This window comes from Salvia splendens, chromosome 22, assembly GCF_004379255.2.
Source record: "Salvia splendens isolate huo1 chromosome 22, SspV2, whole genome shotgun sequence".
Taxonomy (NCBI): Eukaryota; Viridiplantae; Streptophyta; class Magnoliopsida; order Lamiales; family Lamiaceae; genus Salvia; species Salvia splendens.
In genome coordinates, this window is record NC_056053.1 from 7,198,682 (window position 1) to 7,218,839 (window position 20,158).

At 36.7% G+C, this 20,158-nt stretch overlaps 1 protein-coding gene and 1 pseudogene across 9 annotated transcripts; both read left to right on the plus strand.

Moving 5' to 3' along the window:
• The first annotated feature begins 286 nt into the window (after positions 1-286).
• LOC121787109 (helicase-like transcription factor CHR28) lies at positions 287-9,044 on the plus strand. Of its 9 annotated transcripts, none has more exons than XM_042185729.1 (11): positions 287-845; positions 1,341-1,383; positions 1,649-2,856; positions 4,683-4,754; positions 5,219-5,296; positions 5,382-6,267; positions 6,914-7,044; positions 7,135-7,356; positions 7,619-8,221; positions 8,308-8,517; positions 8,607-9,044. In XM_042185729.1, the coding sequence occupies exons 1-11, from the start codon at positions 729-731 to the stop codon at positions 8,712-8,714; spliced, it is 3,678 nt and encodes a 1,225-aa protein (XP_042041663.1). In that variant the 5' UTR covers positions 287-728; the 3' UTR covers positions 8,715-9,044. The 9 variants fall into 9 exon arrangements, with proteins under 9 accessions (XP_042041663.1, XP_042041664.1, XP_042041666.1 ...); XM_042185730.1 differs by having other exon boundaries at positions 287-821; XM_042185732.1 differs by having other exon boundaries at positions 288-821; positions 1,341-1,387.
• Positions 9,045-14,055: 5,011 nt separating this feature from the next.
• Positions 14,056-20,019, plus strand: LOC121786659 (annotated as a pseudogene).
• The last annotated feature ends 139 nt before the right edge of the window (positions 20,020-20,158 follow it).

Sequence of the window (20,158 nt, forward strand, 5' to 3'; positions counted from 1 at the left end):
AATGTGTTAAAAGTTAAAGTGGAGAAAGTAAAGTAAGAGAGGATAAAGTATGAAAAAATAATAATTTTTTTATTAAAAAATGATTTCACTATCTTAGACGAAGGGAATACTATTTTTCACTTTGTCATAATCAGTACACAATTCAAGAGTAGTTTCCCATTCTACTCTGGGAAATTCCACTTTGTGAGAGATTTATTAGCTTCCCGCTTCTTTTCTAAAGCAAGCTTACGAGATATATGAGTCTCATGCGTCTTTCACTTTTTAATACGTATCATTAAATTCATGCGTTTTAAAGCAAACTTGGATCTTAAAAGAAAGTTTTCCAACCAAGAAACAATCTCACTGATAGTAGAAAGAATCTCACTGATATGATAGAATGCTGTCAAAGCAGAATTTAGCCCGCAGAGATAAAGAATCTACAGATGAATGTACAGTTGCAGAGAGAAATCATGATTTTATATTTACTCACAATGCAGTCTTCCTCGAAGAAATGCAGTTCAAATTGAACATGACTTGATTTTCTTCTCTCCACTTTCCTAATCTTTTCCTCTTCCAATTATGACCGCGCTTCATCGATCGATCCCCTTTTCGAATTGATTGTCAGTTACAATTTCTCCTCTCTTCAATTTTGTACCAACACTTCCTAATTCCGCGTTTTTGGTGGAAATTGGGCTGTTTTTTTTTCTCTAGAGAAGAAAGTTTATTGTAGTGGCGGTGAGTTTGAGGTGATGATGGTGGAGGCAGAAGGGGGATCGCCGGAGAAGGAGGAAATTGGGGACGAGTTTGATTTAATAGAAATTGATACTCTTTGGAGAATCATGGAAGAGCCCTCTAATCCTCCACTGGTTAATTCTGTCTTCATTTTTTCACCTTTGATTTTATTGGTGGAATTTTGCTGAAATCTAATGTAGCTGTAAAATTGAGGGGTTTTGGGGTTTGTGATTTGGTGTCAGTGAATGGCTTGATTTGGAACTTGTTGTGAAATGTGAAGTTTGGTTTTGGTGCAATTTTGTGAATGATGTTGCAGGATTTCTTGTTTCCTGAGTTCATAAAAGACCATTGTATTGTGTTCAATCCAAGCTGAACAGTGTACCATTTGCAAGATCTAGTGGCGAGATTTTCCGACTGAATTGGGGCATTTGTTTGCCTGTTGGGATAGTGTTCGCAAAACTGTCTCAAATGGCTTTTCTGCATTGTTTCCCATCATTTTAACATCTGTTTTTCCTTGCATTATGACTCCCTGCCGTTCTGTTGGTTTTCGCACTGGCATGTCAATCACGTGATCTTATTTGAACATAGAATGTTGTTTCGATTTTAACAATGTTCCTTACGATTTGCAGGATAATAGGTTGGCTAGTTTATCTCGTGTTAATGACCTTACAGGTTGGTAAGAATATTTTTCTCTTCTGCATCTCTTTATTCGAAGTAATATTTGGTTTTGCCTTCATATTTTTAATGGGTGTGGTTTGGAGGCAGTCATATATTTTATTAACTTCCAATATGAAATATTACTATATTAGTATTCCTCATTAAAGGGAGTAACAGTTTCCTTTGGTTCTACTTGCGTATTTTTGTCAATAAGGTTAAAAATTCTATATTCATGTACCACATTTCATCCTAGTCAATTTATCAAGTGTTACTTTGATAGGAATGCAAACTCCTGAAGACATGTTCTGGGTTAATGACATGCATAACTCTGAAGCCGTGGAATCTAAAAGGGGGCTTTCTGATGGTTTTGTGGAATCTGCTTGGAATCGCTGCAATCCTGATGGTGAAATGCTTGGACCTTCACCCCAGTTTAGTCAAGGCAATGGCTATTTCGATGTGCCTGTGATGCTGTGGGCAGAAGACAAGATTGTGCCCTCAGAATCTAGGTGGGAACCTTCCAACAGTTTAGTGAAACATGATTGGAATTCCAGCTTACGTTATTCTGAAAAGCTTGAGCCTTCATCATCCCAGATTAGTAATGATGATAAATTTTCCTATATGGATATGCATGGTGGTTTTCACAATTCCTCACCTTATTACTACAACAATTCCGAGGAAGCTCCATTCGAGACACCAAGTCACAGAGAACAATTTGATTTGAATAGTCCTTATATTGTTTCTGATGAAAAAGGAACTGACTTAGCTCCGGTTGAAACACCCAACTACACTGGAACATCTTCCTGCAATAGTTTCCGTAATGCTATTCATAACCATGATTCTTCAGATTTCTGCGAGTTGAGCCATTTTCAGATAAAATACCAAGATATGCCTGCCAGTGGAAACGAGACCAAAGAGCCTTCTAATATCGTTGCCAGAGCTTCTGAAGTAGTCAATTATGTCAGTAATGGGGGCCAAGGCACTGAGTGGTCATCAAGTATGAATTATGGTATCAATTCAAAGGTTAAAACAGAAGAGGAGCTTTTTCAGTCAAGGAGAACTCACCCTTCTCCTGGCATGTCTGGTGCTACTTCTGTTAAAAGTTCTCCCGCTGTTGCTAAAAATCAGAAACCTGGTCTGGAGGTTTCAGAGCATCCTGGAGTTATGGCGTGCCCATCAGTCAACTCAGCTACTAATATCATAAAGATGGAAAAGGAGGTGCCAAAGTCCCACGACTGTCATATTTCAAAAGGCAATTACCAAGGGGTTCAGAGTAAGACATCTGATCAAAGCAATGCTGATGATGGTTCTGGTTTGTATGTTCTTGAGGATATGAGTGCTCCAGCACGTCCAAATCATGTTGCGATGAATGAAAGATTGGTCGACACTAAACAGGTTATGACGTCTAGGAGCCCCTGCACCCAAATGGTAAAAACACATTCAAGGCGGAAACCAACTGACGAAAGAGTAATTTTCCGAGTTGCAGTGCAGGTGAATCTCTAATCAGCCTTGTGCTGTCTCTGCAAGCTTACATTAAGTTGTTATACCCTTTTCTTTTTCTGTACCTAACCACTAGTTCTACTATATCTATATTGTAGTTATAATTTAAAGCATCAAGAGATATACTCCCTCCATCCCGCATTAAGTGTCACACTAATTAAGTGTCACATTTAGTGTGGGCACGGATTTTAAGAAATGTAAAGAAAAGTGGGTTAGTGGACTATGTGTCCCACTTATATATATTAGTTTTATCATAAAATGTGAGTAGAATTGGTTGGTGGAATGTGGGGTCTACTTACCATTTATGGTAAAAGTGAAATGTGACTCTTATCGTGGGACGGACTGAAATGGCAAAATGTGACACTTAATATGGGACGGAGGTAGTAGTTATTAGTGGATGGTCTTAGATTTACAACTGAATGAACATTTTATTTTTTTCGGTCTCTCAGATCTACAGCTGAATTAACATTTTGTCTATTCTGAGTTCGTTGTTGCCATCGTTATGTGGCTTCTAATTCATATAGTCCCTCCGTCCTTAGAAACTATATAGCATTTGTCTCATTTTGCGTCCACAAAAAGTATATATATTATTTTCATTTTAGGACATGACCAAACACTTTACTACTTTATATTTTCACTTTACAAACATCTCTTATTCATAAAAAACCACACTTGTCTACATAGCGAGACCCTTCTATTCTAAATACACATCCACCAACATCATCCCATATTCTTAAATACCAGTTCCGGTCAAATGTTACTCCCTCCATCCCAAGTGAATTGATCTGTATTCATTTTTGAGACCTCCTAAGCTGAATGTGTCATTTCCTCTTTTGGCAAAAATCAACACTTTTAATCTCTCTTATTGTATTGATTTATTCTCGCTCCTACTTTATTCTCTCTTCATTGATATACCTTTATTCTTTTCCTACTTTATCTCTCTTAACTTTACTAACTAAACATCACTTTCCAAATTCGGTGCCAAAAAGATACGCCTCAATTAATTTGGGATGGAGGGAGTATATATTTTTTCGTAGACAGAGGAAGTATATCTTTACTTTCCTTTTACCGGAACATAGTATAACATGTTATGAAATACACCGTTAGACTAGCTATTTTGTCCAGAGTAACAATCATATTCTTCGACTACCTCACATTTGAACTAAACAAAGCAATTTTGATGTGTTATTTAGCTTTTGGTGACTTCAACCATAGAATGTGGTTATAAAAGAAGATCTAAGTTAGTATCTTCTTCTAAAAGTTTTGAACTTTATCAAGCTTGTAGTTGTTGGTATTGATTGCTATTATTTGGATTGGGGTATGTATCTAAGCTGAGGTGTTGCTGTATTTTTCTCGTACAGAACTTAATGGGTATAAAGCATGAAAATTCGTTGTTATAGTAAAATATTGCATGGACCCATTGTGTTAGATACATAGTGCCAAATCCTCTTGTATTTTATATAGAAAATTTGTGCCCATAAGCCCTCAATTGGATAGCCTTTTTCAGTTGAAAAAGGGAAAATAGAATTGCTGCAGATTTTTCAGTACAGTATTCCTATATTACAAGGGATTTCATTTTTCCCATACTTGCTCTGTCAACCTTCCATTTTGTACTGACATTATTTTTACATTATTGGCTTTCTGAATAATCAGCGTTTAATTTCCTGGTGTGATAGTATTTTATTGGTTGCAGTTTCATGTTTTGACACTGAGGTGTGAACTTGCTGTACCTGAAAAATAACATGGGCCATTCTTTGAGAGGGTTTGATTTTGTGTAGTTTGAGAAAATACTTATACAAAATTTTCTTCCATTTCAGGATCTTTCACAGCCAAAATTAGAAGCCCGTCCCCCAGATGGCGCTTTATCTGTGTCCCTGCTGAAACACCAGGTGCATATGTTCACTTCATTTAAAACACAAAATTTCATGTATATTTGATGTTAATTTGGTTGTTTAGTATTTTTGGTCAAGGAAAAAGCTGCATGTAGAAATAGTGTTGTGTGGGTATCCTTATAGTGGATACTTTCGTGTTGTTTATGTATTTCCATTATGTCTTCAACCTCAAGATAGTCTGGTGCAAATTCTTAGTTTATATCCATTTAAGAATAGTGTTGATAAAAAAAATATTCATTTCACCAAATGTTGCTGTAGTTAAGACCCATCACTTTGTAATTGTCTGGCTGTCAGGAATTTGATTAGAAATTTGACTCTTTGTGGTAGAACTATCTCGATTTTTAGACTGCCAAAGATAGGGATGACCATAAATATCTCCTGTTGTTAAAAACTTAAAATACTACCGCATCTCTTTAATTGTACATTAAATTACTACTGATTCTATTTGAGTTTCCTTGCAGCGTATTGCTTTATCTTGGATGGCTAAGAAGGAAACAAGGAGTGCGTGTTGCTCTGGTGGGATTCTTGCCGATGATCAGGTTCCTTTGGTGTTGTTACTTATATACTTTCTTTATATCCCGTGGTAATCTCCACGAAACCATTCTTATATTTCGATTTTGGCAGGGACTTGGAAAGACGATATCGACAATTGCACTCATTCTAAAGGAGAGGGCCCCTTTATCCAAAGCTTCTAAAACTAATGTAAAACAAAGTGTGACTGAAATGTTTGATTTGGATGATGATGATGATGGCGTTCTTGGAAAGAGCCTTGCTACCGAAGGAGCTGAGCATATCATGGTTAGTGGAAATCCTATCAACTGCAAGATACCTGTGCAAGCAAAGGGCAGGCCTTCTGGTGGAACCCTTATTGTTTGTCCAACGAGTGTTCTCCGACAGTGGTCTGAAGAGTTGCACAACAAAGTAACTAAAGAAGCTGATCTCTCTGTTCTAGTATATTATGGAAGCAATCGTACAAAGGATCCACTTGAGCTGGCCAAATACGATGTGGTGGTTACAACATATGCAATTGTGAGCATGGAGGTGCCAAAACAGCCTGTTGTTAATGAACATGATGACATCATAGGTTCCTCGTCATATAAAGACTACTCATCTGGTGGAAAAAGGAAGCTTCCTGACAAGAAATCCTCTAAGAGCAAGAAGTGTCGAGGAATCGACAATGAATTGCTTGAAAATGCATCTGGACCTCTTGCCCAGGTTGGATGGTTTAGGGTTGTACTGGATGAGGCTCAGAGTATTAAGAATCATCGAACTCAAGCAGCTAGGGCTTGCTGGGGTCTTCGTGCTAAAAGAAGATGGTGCTTATCAGGGACTCCTATCCAGAATGCAATAGATGATCTTTATAGCTATTTCAGATTTCTTAGACATGATCCGTATGCTGTCTTTAGGACTTTCTGTGAGCAACTAAAGGAGCCAATCAGTAAGAATCCGAGGGATGGTTACAAAAAGTTACAAGCGGTGCTGAAGACTATAATGTTGCGTCGAACGAAAGGTAAAAGTTATCTTTGGATCTGGTTTTACTGTAAGTTAAGCTGTCTGCGGTGATAAAAAATTGCTTGTCTTCCTCCATAGTATAGACTATACTTTATGGGTGCATTTACTTTGAGGTATAAGGAAAATGAGGGATAAGAAAATTCTCTCCCTTAAAAATTCCTCTTCTCTTTTCTAAATTTATCTACGAAAAAGGATTTCACCCTTTCTTATCCATCCTTTCACTCCAATGGGGGATAATCATGCGCTATTGGTGTGATAATATTTCTCTCTTTGGACTTTGAAGTGAAAAGGATGAATAAGAAAGGGTGATATCTTTTTTATGGATAAAGATGGAAAAGGAATGGATTAAAGGGAGAACATGTTGTATCCCTCATTTTCATTACACCTCAAAGCAAATGTACACCCTACTTGTTAACCTATAGGATAGGTTTTAAGTCCACGATATCCTGAGCTTGATTAAACACATCTATTTTCATTTAATATTTGGAAACCGTGCTAGCTTTATTTGGTGATACATATTAATGGCTGGGAAATCAGTTCTTCAGTTTGAAGGTCCTGCTTGGCTCTGCAATTATGAACTATCTTTAACTGGATGGCATCCTTCTAGAGGTTGATATTATTTGGATGGATTTTTTTTTATCCAGGTACTCTTCTTGATGGGGAACCGATTATTGATCTCCCGCCAAAAACTATTGAACTGAAAAAGGTCGAATTTTCTAAGGAGGAGCGTGATTTCTACTGCAGCCTCGAGGCTGATTCGCGTGCTCAGTTTGCAGTATGTTTTTTCACTTCAATCAGACCTCTAGTTACACATATATGTTAAGTTGATCTGGGATATTAACCTCTTTTTCTATGCATATAATAGGAATATCAAGCAGCTGGAACTGTGAAACAGAATTATGTCAACATATTATTAATGCTTCTACGACTTCGACAAGCTTGTGATCACCCTCTTCTTGTTAAAGGCTACAGTTCTAATGCAAAAAATACTTCATCAATTGAGACTGTAAAGAAGCTTTCTCCGGAAGAACAAAGTTTCCTTCTAAATTGTTTGGAAGGTTCTTTGGCAATCTGTGGAATTTGCAATGTAAGCAATTTTTTGTGGATCATTTTGTTATCGAATCTTTCTCATTAGAGGTTCTGGTCATTTCTCTATTAAAAAGTTGTTTACTTTTTCTTGCTTTCCTTTTGTTCTTCATGGTTTCCATTGTAAATGCACTAGTTAAGTTTTTGGTCCGACTATCTTCTTTTGAATGGGTCTATATATATTTTTTATGTTATTTGTAGACTACTCCGCTTCTCATAATTCCTAATGTTTGAAGTTGAGCTTAAAACTTTACTCTTTACAGGATCCCCCAGAGGATGCTGCTGTAACTGTATGCGGACACGTCTTTTGCAATCAGTGCATATCGGAGCGTATATCAGGTGACGACACCGAGTGTCCGGCCAAGAAATGCAAAAAGCCTCTTAATATGTCTAAGATATTTTCTATAATCACACTACGGACTGCTACGTTTGGTCAACTGAGTACAGAAAGTACTGCCGACTGCCCTGGTTCCGGAGTCGCGGACTCTTCCGAACCTCAGATATTAAGAAGTCCTCAAGGTTCTTCCAAAATCAGGGCTGCTCTCGACATTTTGTTGTCCCTCTCTAAAGCACATGATCGTGCCACAAAAACGAGTTCCTCAGATAATATCGGAGGAGGCTATGACTCAGAAAATTCGCGTACTGATTCTGGGGATGATAGCAGAACATTGAGCGTACATAGAGACCCGAACAATTCGGTCGAGGCTGAGGGGCAGAAAGCCATCGTGTTCTCTCAGTGGACTGGGATGTTGAATTTGCTAGAATCGTGTTTAAAAAGTAATAACATTCAGTACCGTAGACTTGATGGTACAATGCCTATTGGTGCTAGAGACAGAGCCGTTAAAGATTTCAATCTTCTTCCCGAGGTTTGTATGATTATTGGCAGCCTGATAATTGATCCGCCTCGTGTCATCTTGATTTCAATGGTGTAAATAAAGCTTCTTCATTTCAGGTTTCTGTTATGATCATGTCTCTGAAAGCAGCGAGTCTCGGGCTGAACATGGTGGCAGCTTGTAATGTGCTCCTTCTGGACCTGTGGTGGAACCCGACTACTGAAGATCAAGCTATAGACAGAGCGCATCGTATCGGGCAGAAGCGCCCTGTTTCAGTTTATCGGCTGACTGTTAAGGACACAGTGGAAGATCGCATTTTGGCCCTACAGGTACATTTTCTTTTCAAGATTTTGTTTTGAATTATATGTTCGATACTAACTCTTCATTTGTTTTATGCAAATATTTTGGTGTTCTCCAGCAAAGGAAGAGGAGGATGGTGGCAAATGCGTATGGAGAGGGCGAAACAGGCACGAGACAGAGTCGACTCACAGTGGAAGATCTGAAGTATCTGTTCAGGGGAGATTAGGGATGTTACTGAGGTTGGCTCGACTCGTATTCTTTCTGCATTCTTTATCGGCTAACGACAGCTAAAGTGGTAATGAAGATCTGAATTTTTTGAAAGATTTTCCCAGGATTGAGATGATCTGATTTTTGGCCCAGTGATTTTGCTTTTGAGAGTTCACTATGTATATGAAATACTACTCTAGCTTAATTAGATGCATATCTATTGTAGGAGTACATGTCAGTCAGTGGCTCTTCTTCTTCCTTGTAGGGTGGGAAATATACTCATTTTTGCTCCTTGTACTGGATATTTTGGGATGCTTTTTCCCTATTACCCAAGATGAACTTGATATCACTATGATCGTCGATCGACTTTTCGGGTATTGTCATTCTGGGACGTGAACTAAGGTGCACGGACCGCACGTCCCTTGCGGTTGTCTCATTGCGCGCGATCCGGTCGAAAAATTATGTCACATGCTCCTACTATTTCGATCTACACACGTTCGTTCCCATTGAATTGGAGGCTCTCTTTTCTCACGAATTATGAATCAGAATTTACCAGATTAACCCTCGTGGATTTACAATTATTGAGAAAAATAACAACACAAACCAAGGTTAAACACATCTAGCACAAATTTCTAGAGCAATACAAGACTTAGAAGAAATTTAAATAAACGCTCAACAACTTGAAGAAATTTAATCAACAAAGAAAATTTCCTACACCAAGAATCTAAGATATAGAAAATTTTTATAAAAAAATTCCAAAGTACTTATTACTATAAACAAAAATTTAGCATGCAAAAAATAGAGGAAAATGCTAAACTTTCTTAAGGAAGATTGAAGCGCACCCAAATGAATAGCGCTATGTTACGCACCCCAAGATTATAATATCGAATTGAGGGTGATAAGTGTGAAAATGGAATAAAAATTTGAGAAAAGTTATTGGAACGGCTTTTTTCTTAGGTAAATTTTTGTTATTAAGAGTGAACTAATAAAAAAGTTTTCTGAACCCAAGGAGTGTGGTCGAGTGGCATAAGACTTGTCCATCGTTAGCAGCTTTATCGATCTCTTCCTTTGGATATAGAGCATGGATATGGAGCAGCTTTATCGATCTCTTCCTTTGGATATGCAACAACTTTAAATCCTTGGGTTATAAATCAAGACTTTGATGCTTTTGAACAGAAATGCCTCGTGCCATCGAGGGTAATTTTGTAAATAACAATTTCGTTTCACTTACTTTTGAACTTCAAAAATATCCTAAATGATCCTTGTAATCACATTTTTTTATCCTTTCGTACTTTTATTAAAATTAAACGTACTAGAAATAATAGGGATTTAATAAATACAAACTCTAAATGTTGTACAACTCTAAACTATAATCTGCATTATTAGAAAATGTCAATAGATGATAAAATAATAATAACAAAAAATTGTCAACGCAGTGTCAACGGTTGATATTGTGTTGACATTGTATTGACATACAAAAAATGTCAACACAATGTCAACGGTTAATGTTGTGTTGACATTGTGTTGATAATGTGTTGACATCAAAATCTTGAAATTTATACGGTGTTGATATTGTGTCGACGAGTTTGGAGTTTGTATAGTACTATATAGAGTTTGCATTTTATCACTAAACCCTAATTACATCATTTTCATGGGATGTAATCAAATGCAAACTCCAAACTATGATCTGGACCATTAGAAAATGTCAACAGATGACAAAATAATAGAAAAAAAATGTCAACACAGTGTCAATAGTTGATGTTGTGTTGACATTGTGTTGACACTGTCTTGACATCAAAATCATGAAATTTTACACTATGTTGACACTGTGTTGATGAGTTTGGAGTTTGTACAATATACAGACTTTGCATTTTATCACTACCTTATAGATATATATATACAATGGAAATGATGTAATTAAATGCAAACTCTTAATATTGTACAAACTCCAAACTATATTTGAACCATTAGAAAATATCAACCGATGACAAAATAACATCCCCAAAAATTGTCAAAACATTGTCAATGGTTGACATCGTGTTGATACTCTGTTGACATTTTCTGTTGATGTTATTTTGTCATCAGTTGATATTTTCTAACAGTCCAGATATAGTTTGGAGTTTGTACAATATTTAGAGTTGGCATATTATTACTATCTTACAATGGAAACTCACTAAATATAACAACATACTACTCCATCCATCCCAGTCTAAGCGAGACGTTTCATTTTTGTATGTGTTTTGCAAAAATAATAGTAATAAATAGTTAAAGTGGTGAAAAAGTAAAATAAGAGATAAAATAATGTAGAGGGAGCAATAGAGGTAGTATTAATTTAATAGAAAGTTTCTCACATTCCATGTATAATAAATAGTACTCCCTCCGCCCCATAATAGATGTCACACTTTTCTTTTTAGTTTGTCCCACAAAAGATGTTATATTTCCTTTTTTTGGAAAAAAGTTCCCTATCACATTAATATAAATATACTATTTTCTCTCTCCACCTAACACATAAAATAGCATCTCCTAAAATCTCGTGTCACTTCCCAAGTGTGCCATCTATTATGGGACAGAGGGAGTACAATATATACACGCATATAATATACAATATGAGTCTCATTATACTTCTTATTGCAGAACTGTAGAACTATACCAAATCAGGGTTTTTAGATCTAGTTTTTTATGGATGAGATGCGCAAATGTATAGATTATTTTTGTCTTCATCACGAGCCTATTTTACTTCAGTCCAGGGCAAATAAGTTATAACATATTAGGAGGATGTAACTTCATTCCGATATAATTATTACTTCATTCCAGTACATATATGCGGTTTCGCCGTCGCGTACCGTTCTTTCTCTCTTCAATGTTTGTCACTGCCGCCACGACGAAGCATTTCAAGTTCTACTGGAAAGAAGTAAAAACTTTGTCCAATGAAGTAATAACGTTTTTGAATGAAGTAATAAACCTACTGGAATATTGTATTTTTTAAAGTGAATAAAGTAAAAACTCAGTTCAATGAATTCGAATGAAGCATGTGTTGAATCATTTCAAAACTTACTGGAAGTAAGTAAAAACATATTGTAGTTCTAAGGTACTGCATACCAGAATGAACTAATAGACCTACTACAATGTAGTAAAATGAGCTTGTAATGAAGACCAGAATAATTTCGGAGCGGATCTGCTCATTCACATAATACATCATTTCATACTACACTAATAAAATAATGACATATGGATATTTATTAAATTAACAAAATAAAAGACTAAAACATTAATTATCATCCTACATATCCTCATACACCAACTTACTCAAACCAATAACAGATAATAACACTTCCAATTCCATCTTGTTGATTTTTATTTCTTCGTATAAGTACAACTAGGGATGTCAATCGGGTCGGCCCGTCGGGTTTCGGGCCAACCCTACTCGGGTTGCGGGTCAATTGGGTGCGGGCTAATCGGGTTGTGATTTCTTTCGGGTTATAAAAGCTCAGCCCTAACCCTAAAAGCTCGGGTTTCGGGCCAGTCCAGCGGGTTAATCGGGTTGCTACCGATAATATTAACGTGCGATCAATCCAATAAATAATGATTAAAATTACTAATATTCATACAATGTAAAACATTTAGTTATGATATATTTGAGATATATGCTTAAACTTAATCATAAACATGATCAAATACTAATATTTGAGATATTTCGTAGAATTTTAATCCATGTTTTAGAAATTTAAATATTTTTTTGTGAATTTGAAGTTTTTAATTTATTTATCAATTATTATATTAATAAAAATTCAAATATAATTTGTATATTTAATATAAAACTGAAAGTTATGTTTTTAGTTAAAATTAATCAATAAAATGTCGAATTAATATTTTATTAACATGCGATCAATCCAATAAATAATGATTAAAACTACTAATATTCATACAATGTAAAACATTTAATTATGATATATTTGAGATATATGCTTAAACTCAATCATAAACATGATCAAATACTAATATTTGAGATATTTCGTAGAATTTTAATGCATGTTTTAGAAATTTAAATATTTTTTTTGTGAATTTGATGTTTTTAATTTATCTATCAATTATAATATTAATAAAGATTGAATATATAATTTGTATATTTAATATAAAATTGAAAGTTATTTTTTTAGTTAAAATTAATCAATAAAATGTCGAATTATGAGTAAAAAAATAGAATAATAGAAATTTTATCGGGTTTTTGGGCCAGCCCATCGGGTTTTCGGGTCTGGCCCTAATGGGTTGCGGGTTAATCGGGTGCGGGCTAATCGGGTTTTGATTTTATCGGGCTAGAAATTTCTAACCCTAACCCTATAAATTTGGCGGGCTATTCGGGCCAGCCCACGGGTTACGGGCTACATTGACATCCCTAAGTACAACTCAATTTTCCTTACGAAATCTGTGAGGTAATCAGTTTTCCTTGCCGTCTGCAAGGTTCTGAGTATAAAAACTCTCAAAGTAGACTAATTTTATTTGTTGTTTTTCTGATTGTGAACTGTTTATTATTCTCGTCTCTCAAACTACAAATGTATATTAAAGACATCTATTCCTTTAGGCATTCGGTTTCTAGGAATAGTCCCCAAGTTTGAGCAACTAAGGCATAAAGAAAATTTACTCCGCATTTATTGTCACTACTTACTTTGGACTATCTGGACAAATATAATGAATTTTATTGCTCTCAAGTTATGTCCTCGCCTAAGAAGAGCGCCTCTGGCTACTACTTATATATGGCTTGATGAAGGTATATTTATGGTGGTCATGTATTGATGTTCATTAAGATGCCTTGAAACTATTTTTCTATAACTGAATGCATTGAGTATTGCCAATGTAAAATTTAGTGTAGCACAGAGTTGTTCTACTGGAGTTTTGATTGAGACACTTCTACAGCGGTGCTTGGATCTCATAGTTTTGTTGATGCATAAGTTTCCTAAATTTTGTTCGTTCTTGATTTTCTAAAATACCTGTTCTGTTAGATTGTGCAGATATTTTAATTGCCACTATGATGACTTATTCAGACTCCAAATACACACTTTTATAAAAATTACACCTTACACACATATAACCCTCATGTGCAGGTATTTTAATTGCCTCGGTGAGTTGAGCTATATCGTCAACCAAATACATGCTTAAGCATATGAAGAGCTCTTTTGAGGCTTAGTTGTGTTTATGTATGTTTGCAGAAGCGGCGGGAGGAGTTAGACAGACTTGAGAAAGAGAGGCAGACTGAATTAAGGAGCGGCCATTTTGCGAGTTCCAAAACATGTTGCCTTAGCATATTTCATATAAGCTTATATGTCTAACCCTTGTATTTATACGAAGAGATAAAAATCAACAAGATGGAATTGGAAGTGTTATTATCTGTTATTGGTTTGAGTAAGTTGGTGTATGAGGATATGTAGGATGATAATTAATGTTTTAGTCTTTTATTTTGTTAATTTAATAAATATCCATATGTCATTATTTTATTAGTGTAGTATGAAATGGTGTATTATGTGAATAAGCAGATCCGCTCCGAAATAATTTACCCATCAATGAATCTCATAATAAAAACTAGATCTAATGGCCCTAATCTAATCTCGTCCATAATTAAAATCAAAATTATCTCACACGTAATGTAGAAAAATAATCACTATCACCCATTTTAAGATATTAGGAGATTACCTTTTTCTCTTTGAATACACAAAAAAATATAAATACATAAAACAGGTAATCATAATTTTAATTTTGTTATCATTAAACAGTGTACAAATTATAGGAGGATTAACCGATTAACTATATGAACAACACTAATATATAGCATATAAATTAAAATAATTACTATATAACAGTATTATTCTTTTAGTTACTAGACCAAAAACAAAGTTTAACAACAATCGAAGTTAGAAAAAGAAATTTAAATCAATAAAAATATATATTTTTATTTTTTGCGTGTGTGCATGTAAGTGGGCCCTAAACAGTTCGCCGCCGCGGCCCGAGGCTTCCGTCATTCCTCTCATATAAATTCGCGGCGGCGATATCATTTTTTTACTACGAATTAACCTATCCACCATGGCGAAGAAGACGCTGCCACAGTGCGCCTCCATGTACAACACACGCGCCTCAAGATCCACCATGGCAAGCATGATCTGCAGTCGAAAAAATTGCCGTCTACGCGGATTATGCCTCATCGTGGCTTCTTCGATCGGTGCGTTATTTTTTGTTCAATTTCTACTCCTTCCGTTTCATACTGGAGTTGTTTTGCCATTTTAGTACATTCCATAATAGTTGAGGCATTTTTCTTTTTAGTAAAAGTAACGCACTCCCACCGTCTCACCACAATTGATCAACTTTCTATTTTGAGTTGTCCCACCACAAGTGATTAATTTCATTTTTTAGCTAAAAACAAAACTTCAATCATTTCTTACTTTATTCCATTTCTCTTACTTTATTCTATCTTTTTTACCTTATTATCTCATCTTTTCATTTACTTAACCCACCTTACACAATATTTCTTAAATCGCATGCACGTATGGATTGATTCTTTGTCATTTTCTGCTCTTGTGTTCGATTAACATGTTAATTGATGTCTAGTCACGGTTTTATATGGAGTTTTGATTGTTAATTTTTGACAAAAAAACATAGGTGTTTAGCCATATCATTATGTTACTAAGTAGTACGAGAATGGTGATTGCAGCCTTGCAATGCCAATGGTAGAACGCTTTGTTGCTAGTCTCGACTGAAGGACCGCGAGATTGCCCGAGTATTTGTTCCGATTGCTCAGTTAGGGATACAATATCTTGCCGTGTGGAGTTATTATACAAGATTGTATCACGGATTAAATATGTAGTTAGTTTGGTTTATGATGTTGAATCCCACAACTCAATCCTAGATGAATAAACCCCTTATGACTAAAATAATCTCACAACTCAATCCTAGATTATGTCTTGGTATTATTTTATCTAGGAAACCGAACACCACCTTATACTTGCGTTATGCTGACTTAGTCGGGTTTGAAGGAGAACAGACTTGCGTTAACGCTTTTGGTTGCTCACATTGGTAGGAAACACACGCGTTGTGGGCCAGAAAGAGCTTGAATACTTCCGTGAGGAGCTTGAGTCCCGTCTTGCAAGTGGATATGATGTTCTAATAAAGGGAAGGAAGCTACCTACCTATGTCCCTCTTGAACGATCGTCAAAAGGTTTGAAGTACTACACATGAATATTGTGATTTGATGAGGACAACCTAGGCTTCTATATAGAAGATACAGTCTTGCTTAGGGGTGTGATCTGTTGCTAACTTTGCAAACTCATCAATGCAGTGTATTAAAAATGTCAATACGATCACATTGAAATGTCAACATAAACTTAGTTGATATTTTAATTTACTGCGTTGACATTGATATTTAAAATGTTAACACAAATTTGTGTTAATATTTTAATGTGGTTGTATTGACATTTTTAATACAATTCGTTGATGAGTTAGCAAGTTAGCAATTTAAGGCATTATAACGCACCTCATCTTGCTTATATCTTACTTTTTGGCTGAATGCTTATCTCTCATTTTGTTACTCTGAATGTGTTTGAAGCAATCAAGTGTCCACCTCCTTGACACACAACCTTTTACTGAATACTTTTGGTTCAAAGACAAAGAGGAAGAAGCCTAAACTGTTGGCATCTGATTATGAATCATTAATCAGGAGGGCCGAGATATTAGGTACTGCATATGATATTTTTCTATTTGTCGGTGTCTATGATTCACCCCTCCTTTTTTTTATCATCACCTTCTAATAATTTCTTGTAGATGCATTTGGAGAAAAACATGGTGCTAGTACCTCTACCGAAGGGGACGGAGATGGGTTCAGGGACGTTGTACGCCACACAATGTTAGAGAAAGGTCAGAGCAAGTGTATACGGGGAGAGCTCTACAAAGTGTTTGATTCCTCGGATGTTGTTATCCAGGTAGATTTTAAATAAGGGATCATAAACTTTCAAAATAGTTTGGTTTTTCCTGTTGTACGAAAAGTCATGAACTTTATTGGATTGTAAATTTGGTTGGCAACTATTGACGTTCTAGGTAGACGTCACCACGGTTCGTGAACCGCCGGTTCACGGTTCGGAACTGGCGGTTCCGGTTCAAGATTTGTTGGAACCGGAACCGACCCGTCGAAGACCGCACGGTTCCGGTTTATGAACCGTGAACCGCCAGTTCACTTGAACCGGCCTAACCGTCGGTTGTTACCCGGTTGCGGGCCGGTTCGGCGGTTCGGCAATTTATCCGATTTTTTTTTTTTTTTTTGCATTTTGTAAATTGTAATTCAAGTTTAAAATGTAAAAAAACTTGCGTAAATAACATTAGAATGAAGCGATGTACAAATGTAATTTTATTGATACAAATTACAACTTCAAAATTACAAATTACAACTTTAAAATTACAAATTACAAGTTAAAATTTACAAATTACAACATAAAAATTAGAAATTACAACTTCAAAATTATAAATTACAAAAGACTTAAAGTCTTCATTACAATTTACAAAATTACATATTCGAAATAAAGGGGAGAAAAAAGAAATAAAGGAAAAGGACTTGAGCTCAACTTAAATTTAAACTTAAATTTAAAATTTAAGTTGAAATATAAGTTGAGATGCCTACGTATCCTCAATGCTCAATTGCATTTTGGAATCAAAGTCCACGTAGTTCTCTTACCTTGCTTACCTATTTGGCTTGATCGGAAGTATTGGCGCCTACTCTTCTTCGTCGGGGAAGTAGTCTTGGTCGGGTTGTACTACTAGTTTGTCCCAATCCGGTTTTTGGTCTCTAATTTCGGCGGAGCACCAATCATCAAGTAACATGGTGGCTTCCATGTTTTGTCCGGTGAGCCTACTTCTTCGGTCGTCCAAGACGTTGCCTCCAACACTAAAGGTGGACTCGACGGCGACAGTGGAAGCCGGAACCGAAAAGATCTCCTTGGCCATTGATGCAAGGATGGGAAAATCTTTCTCGTGTGAAGACCACCAATCTAGGACGTCGATTTGTTGGGGAACGGGACCTCCTTCTTCCTCATTGAATGAAAAGTGTGAGTCTAAATATAAATCTAACTCACTTACCGAATGTGCCGTCCTTCCTCCGCTGCTGAAGGCGTATAGGTCCGCCAATTGGGATTGGGTGTCGGGGTCATCAACTTGGAAGAAGCCAAAGTTTAGAAGTTTAGTACATAATCTTTTTCCGAGCAAGTATACCAAATGGTGCTCTCAAATTAAAGACTTATCATATAACATATTAAAACATATTAAAACTTACTAACATATTAAAACTTATATCATATAACATAATAAAACATATTAAAAAACTACTAACATATTAAAACTTATTATAACATATTAACATAGTAAAACATTTAATTTAGAAGTTTAGAACTTACTTGTAATCGAAGAGCGGCTCGCCTTCCCACCTCCTCCGCAACTTGTGCTCTAGAAGGGGCACGACGACGCCGAGAGTCACTTTGATCTTGAGCAATGCCCTTGCCCCGATCACCACCACGACGAGATGAAGACATGATATTATGGAAATTGGAAGTAGAGAATAGATAGTAGTGTTTATGTGAATATGACTATATGATAACGTGAACAAGAACAACGTGAGTAAATTATGAGCGCAAACAACGTACACAACTTGAGAGAATGAGGATGGAGAATAGAGAAATTGAGATTGAGAGAGAAATTCTTATTAACACAAGAATGGGGTGAGTAGAAATGGAAGAGGAGGGGGTATTTATAGGGGAAAATTGTGATTAAAAATTTTAAAAAAAAATCAAATTTTGAAAAATAACGCCGAAACCGCCGGTTCGCCGCCGAAACCGCCGGTTTTCGGTGGAACCGGCGGTTTACGGACCATTTGAATTTTCAAATTTTGAAAATTGCGGTGGGAAACCGCCGGTTTAGGCCCGGAACCGCCGGTTTAACCCTGAAATTGTGAAAAGGCTAGGGAGTAGGCCTGAAATTGTGTCGGAAACCGCCGAACCGCCGGTTCGGAACCGCCGGTTTCGCCGGAACCGCCGGTTCCGACCCGCCGGTTACGGTTTGCATAAAATGAGGAACCGGAACCGGCCCGGCGGTTCCGGCGGTTCCGGTGCCGGTTCGAACCGCCGGTGACGGTTCCGGTTCCGGTTCGGAACCGCCGGCGACGGTTCCGGGCCGGTTCATCCGGGCCGGTTCGGTTTGGAGACGTCTAGTTCTAGGGCAGGTATTAGATGCCAGGGAGCCACAAGGTACACGGTGCTACCATTTAGAGAAGCATTAGAAGGAGAATTGCAAGCATAAACATATGGTTCTTCTACTAAATAAGGTCTGTGTCAATACTTGCATATGTTTTAGAGAATTGGTCTTAAATCCTTAATGAGCACCATCCTCTTACTGATTTAATTTAATTCCCCGCCTTCTTCCTTCTACAGTGTGATTTAGTTCCTGCCTGGGTAACGAAAGGATGGCTTCGGGTGCTGTCGAAGGAATACCCTACTCTTGCTTTTCATGCAAGTGTGAACAAGCCATTTGGAAAGGTACTAATTAACTTCATCCCACTGGTTTTTGGTTGCATTGACATCCCTAGTCGGTGGAAATCTCGACATTGATAATGTCAGACTGCTTTCGAACTTTTTGGATAATTGGCCTCCATATGGAATTCAATGTTTAGGATTCTTTGCTAAAAATGAATAAAATGGCAAGTAACATTTATTTATTGATCGACTCAGTTATATCTGATGTCTGTTTCTGGTACTTTTCGTTATCGTCAGGGTTCTCTTCTGGCTGTTTTAAGACAGTTCTCTCGTTTTAAAAGTGACAAGCAAGCTATATCTGTTGGATATCCCAACGTTGGAAAGTCGTCTGTTATCAACACTTTGCGTACAAAGAATGTAAGCCACTCTTCTGTTGTTTATAAGATGTAGTGTAAAAATGAACCGGGACACCTGTTAGCTGACGGAGGGAGCCTGATTTTTCAAGAAAGATACTATGTCTTCTGCATTGTGCAAATACAAACTCATGAGGCCGTTTTTCTTTCGATAATTAGGGGGGCGAGCCTGATTACACGACTGCTGCGAAGATGATCCTCCACGATTGGCAAAGGGGTAAAATACCGATTTTCGTCCCACCACCTAAGGAAGAGGAGCAAGCATTGGATGAAGCTGAGGTTGATGCCATTGCTGATGATAAAGCGAATCGATGATGTTATTTCATCCCAGGAAGTCGATACACTTGTCGTTCAAAAGGACCTCTTCAGCGAGCAAGAGTTGATGGGAGCTACATTGGAGTCGGATAAAGAGGCTTAAAGCTTTTCTTAGATTTCTCTCTTCATAATGTCTTCTTATGTCCAATTTCATCATCCACGTCTTGATTTATGATTTTATTTCTCATGCTTAATTTCATGCTATCATTCTAAAAACCCTCAAATTTTGAGCAAGTTTATTT

Bases quoted from the DNA above. Each gene is read 5' to 3' on its own strand.
- LOC121787109 (XM_042185729.1), top strand. From the start codon at position 729: ATGATGGTGGAGGCAGAAGGGGGATCGCCGGAGAAGGAGGAAATTGGG. The intron at 7,357-7,618 runs GTAAGCAATTTT...TACTCTTTACAG, and splicing joins CAATCTGTGGAATTTGCAAT to GATCCCCCAGAGGATGCTGC. The intron at 8,518-8,606 runs GTACATTTTCTT...GGTGTTCTCCAG, and splicing joins ATCGCATTTTGGCCCTACAG to CAAAGGAAGAGGAGGATGGT.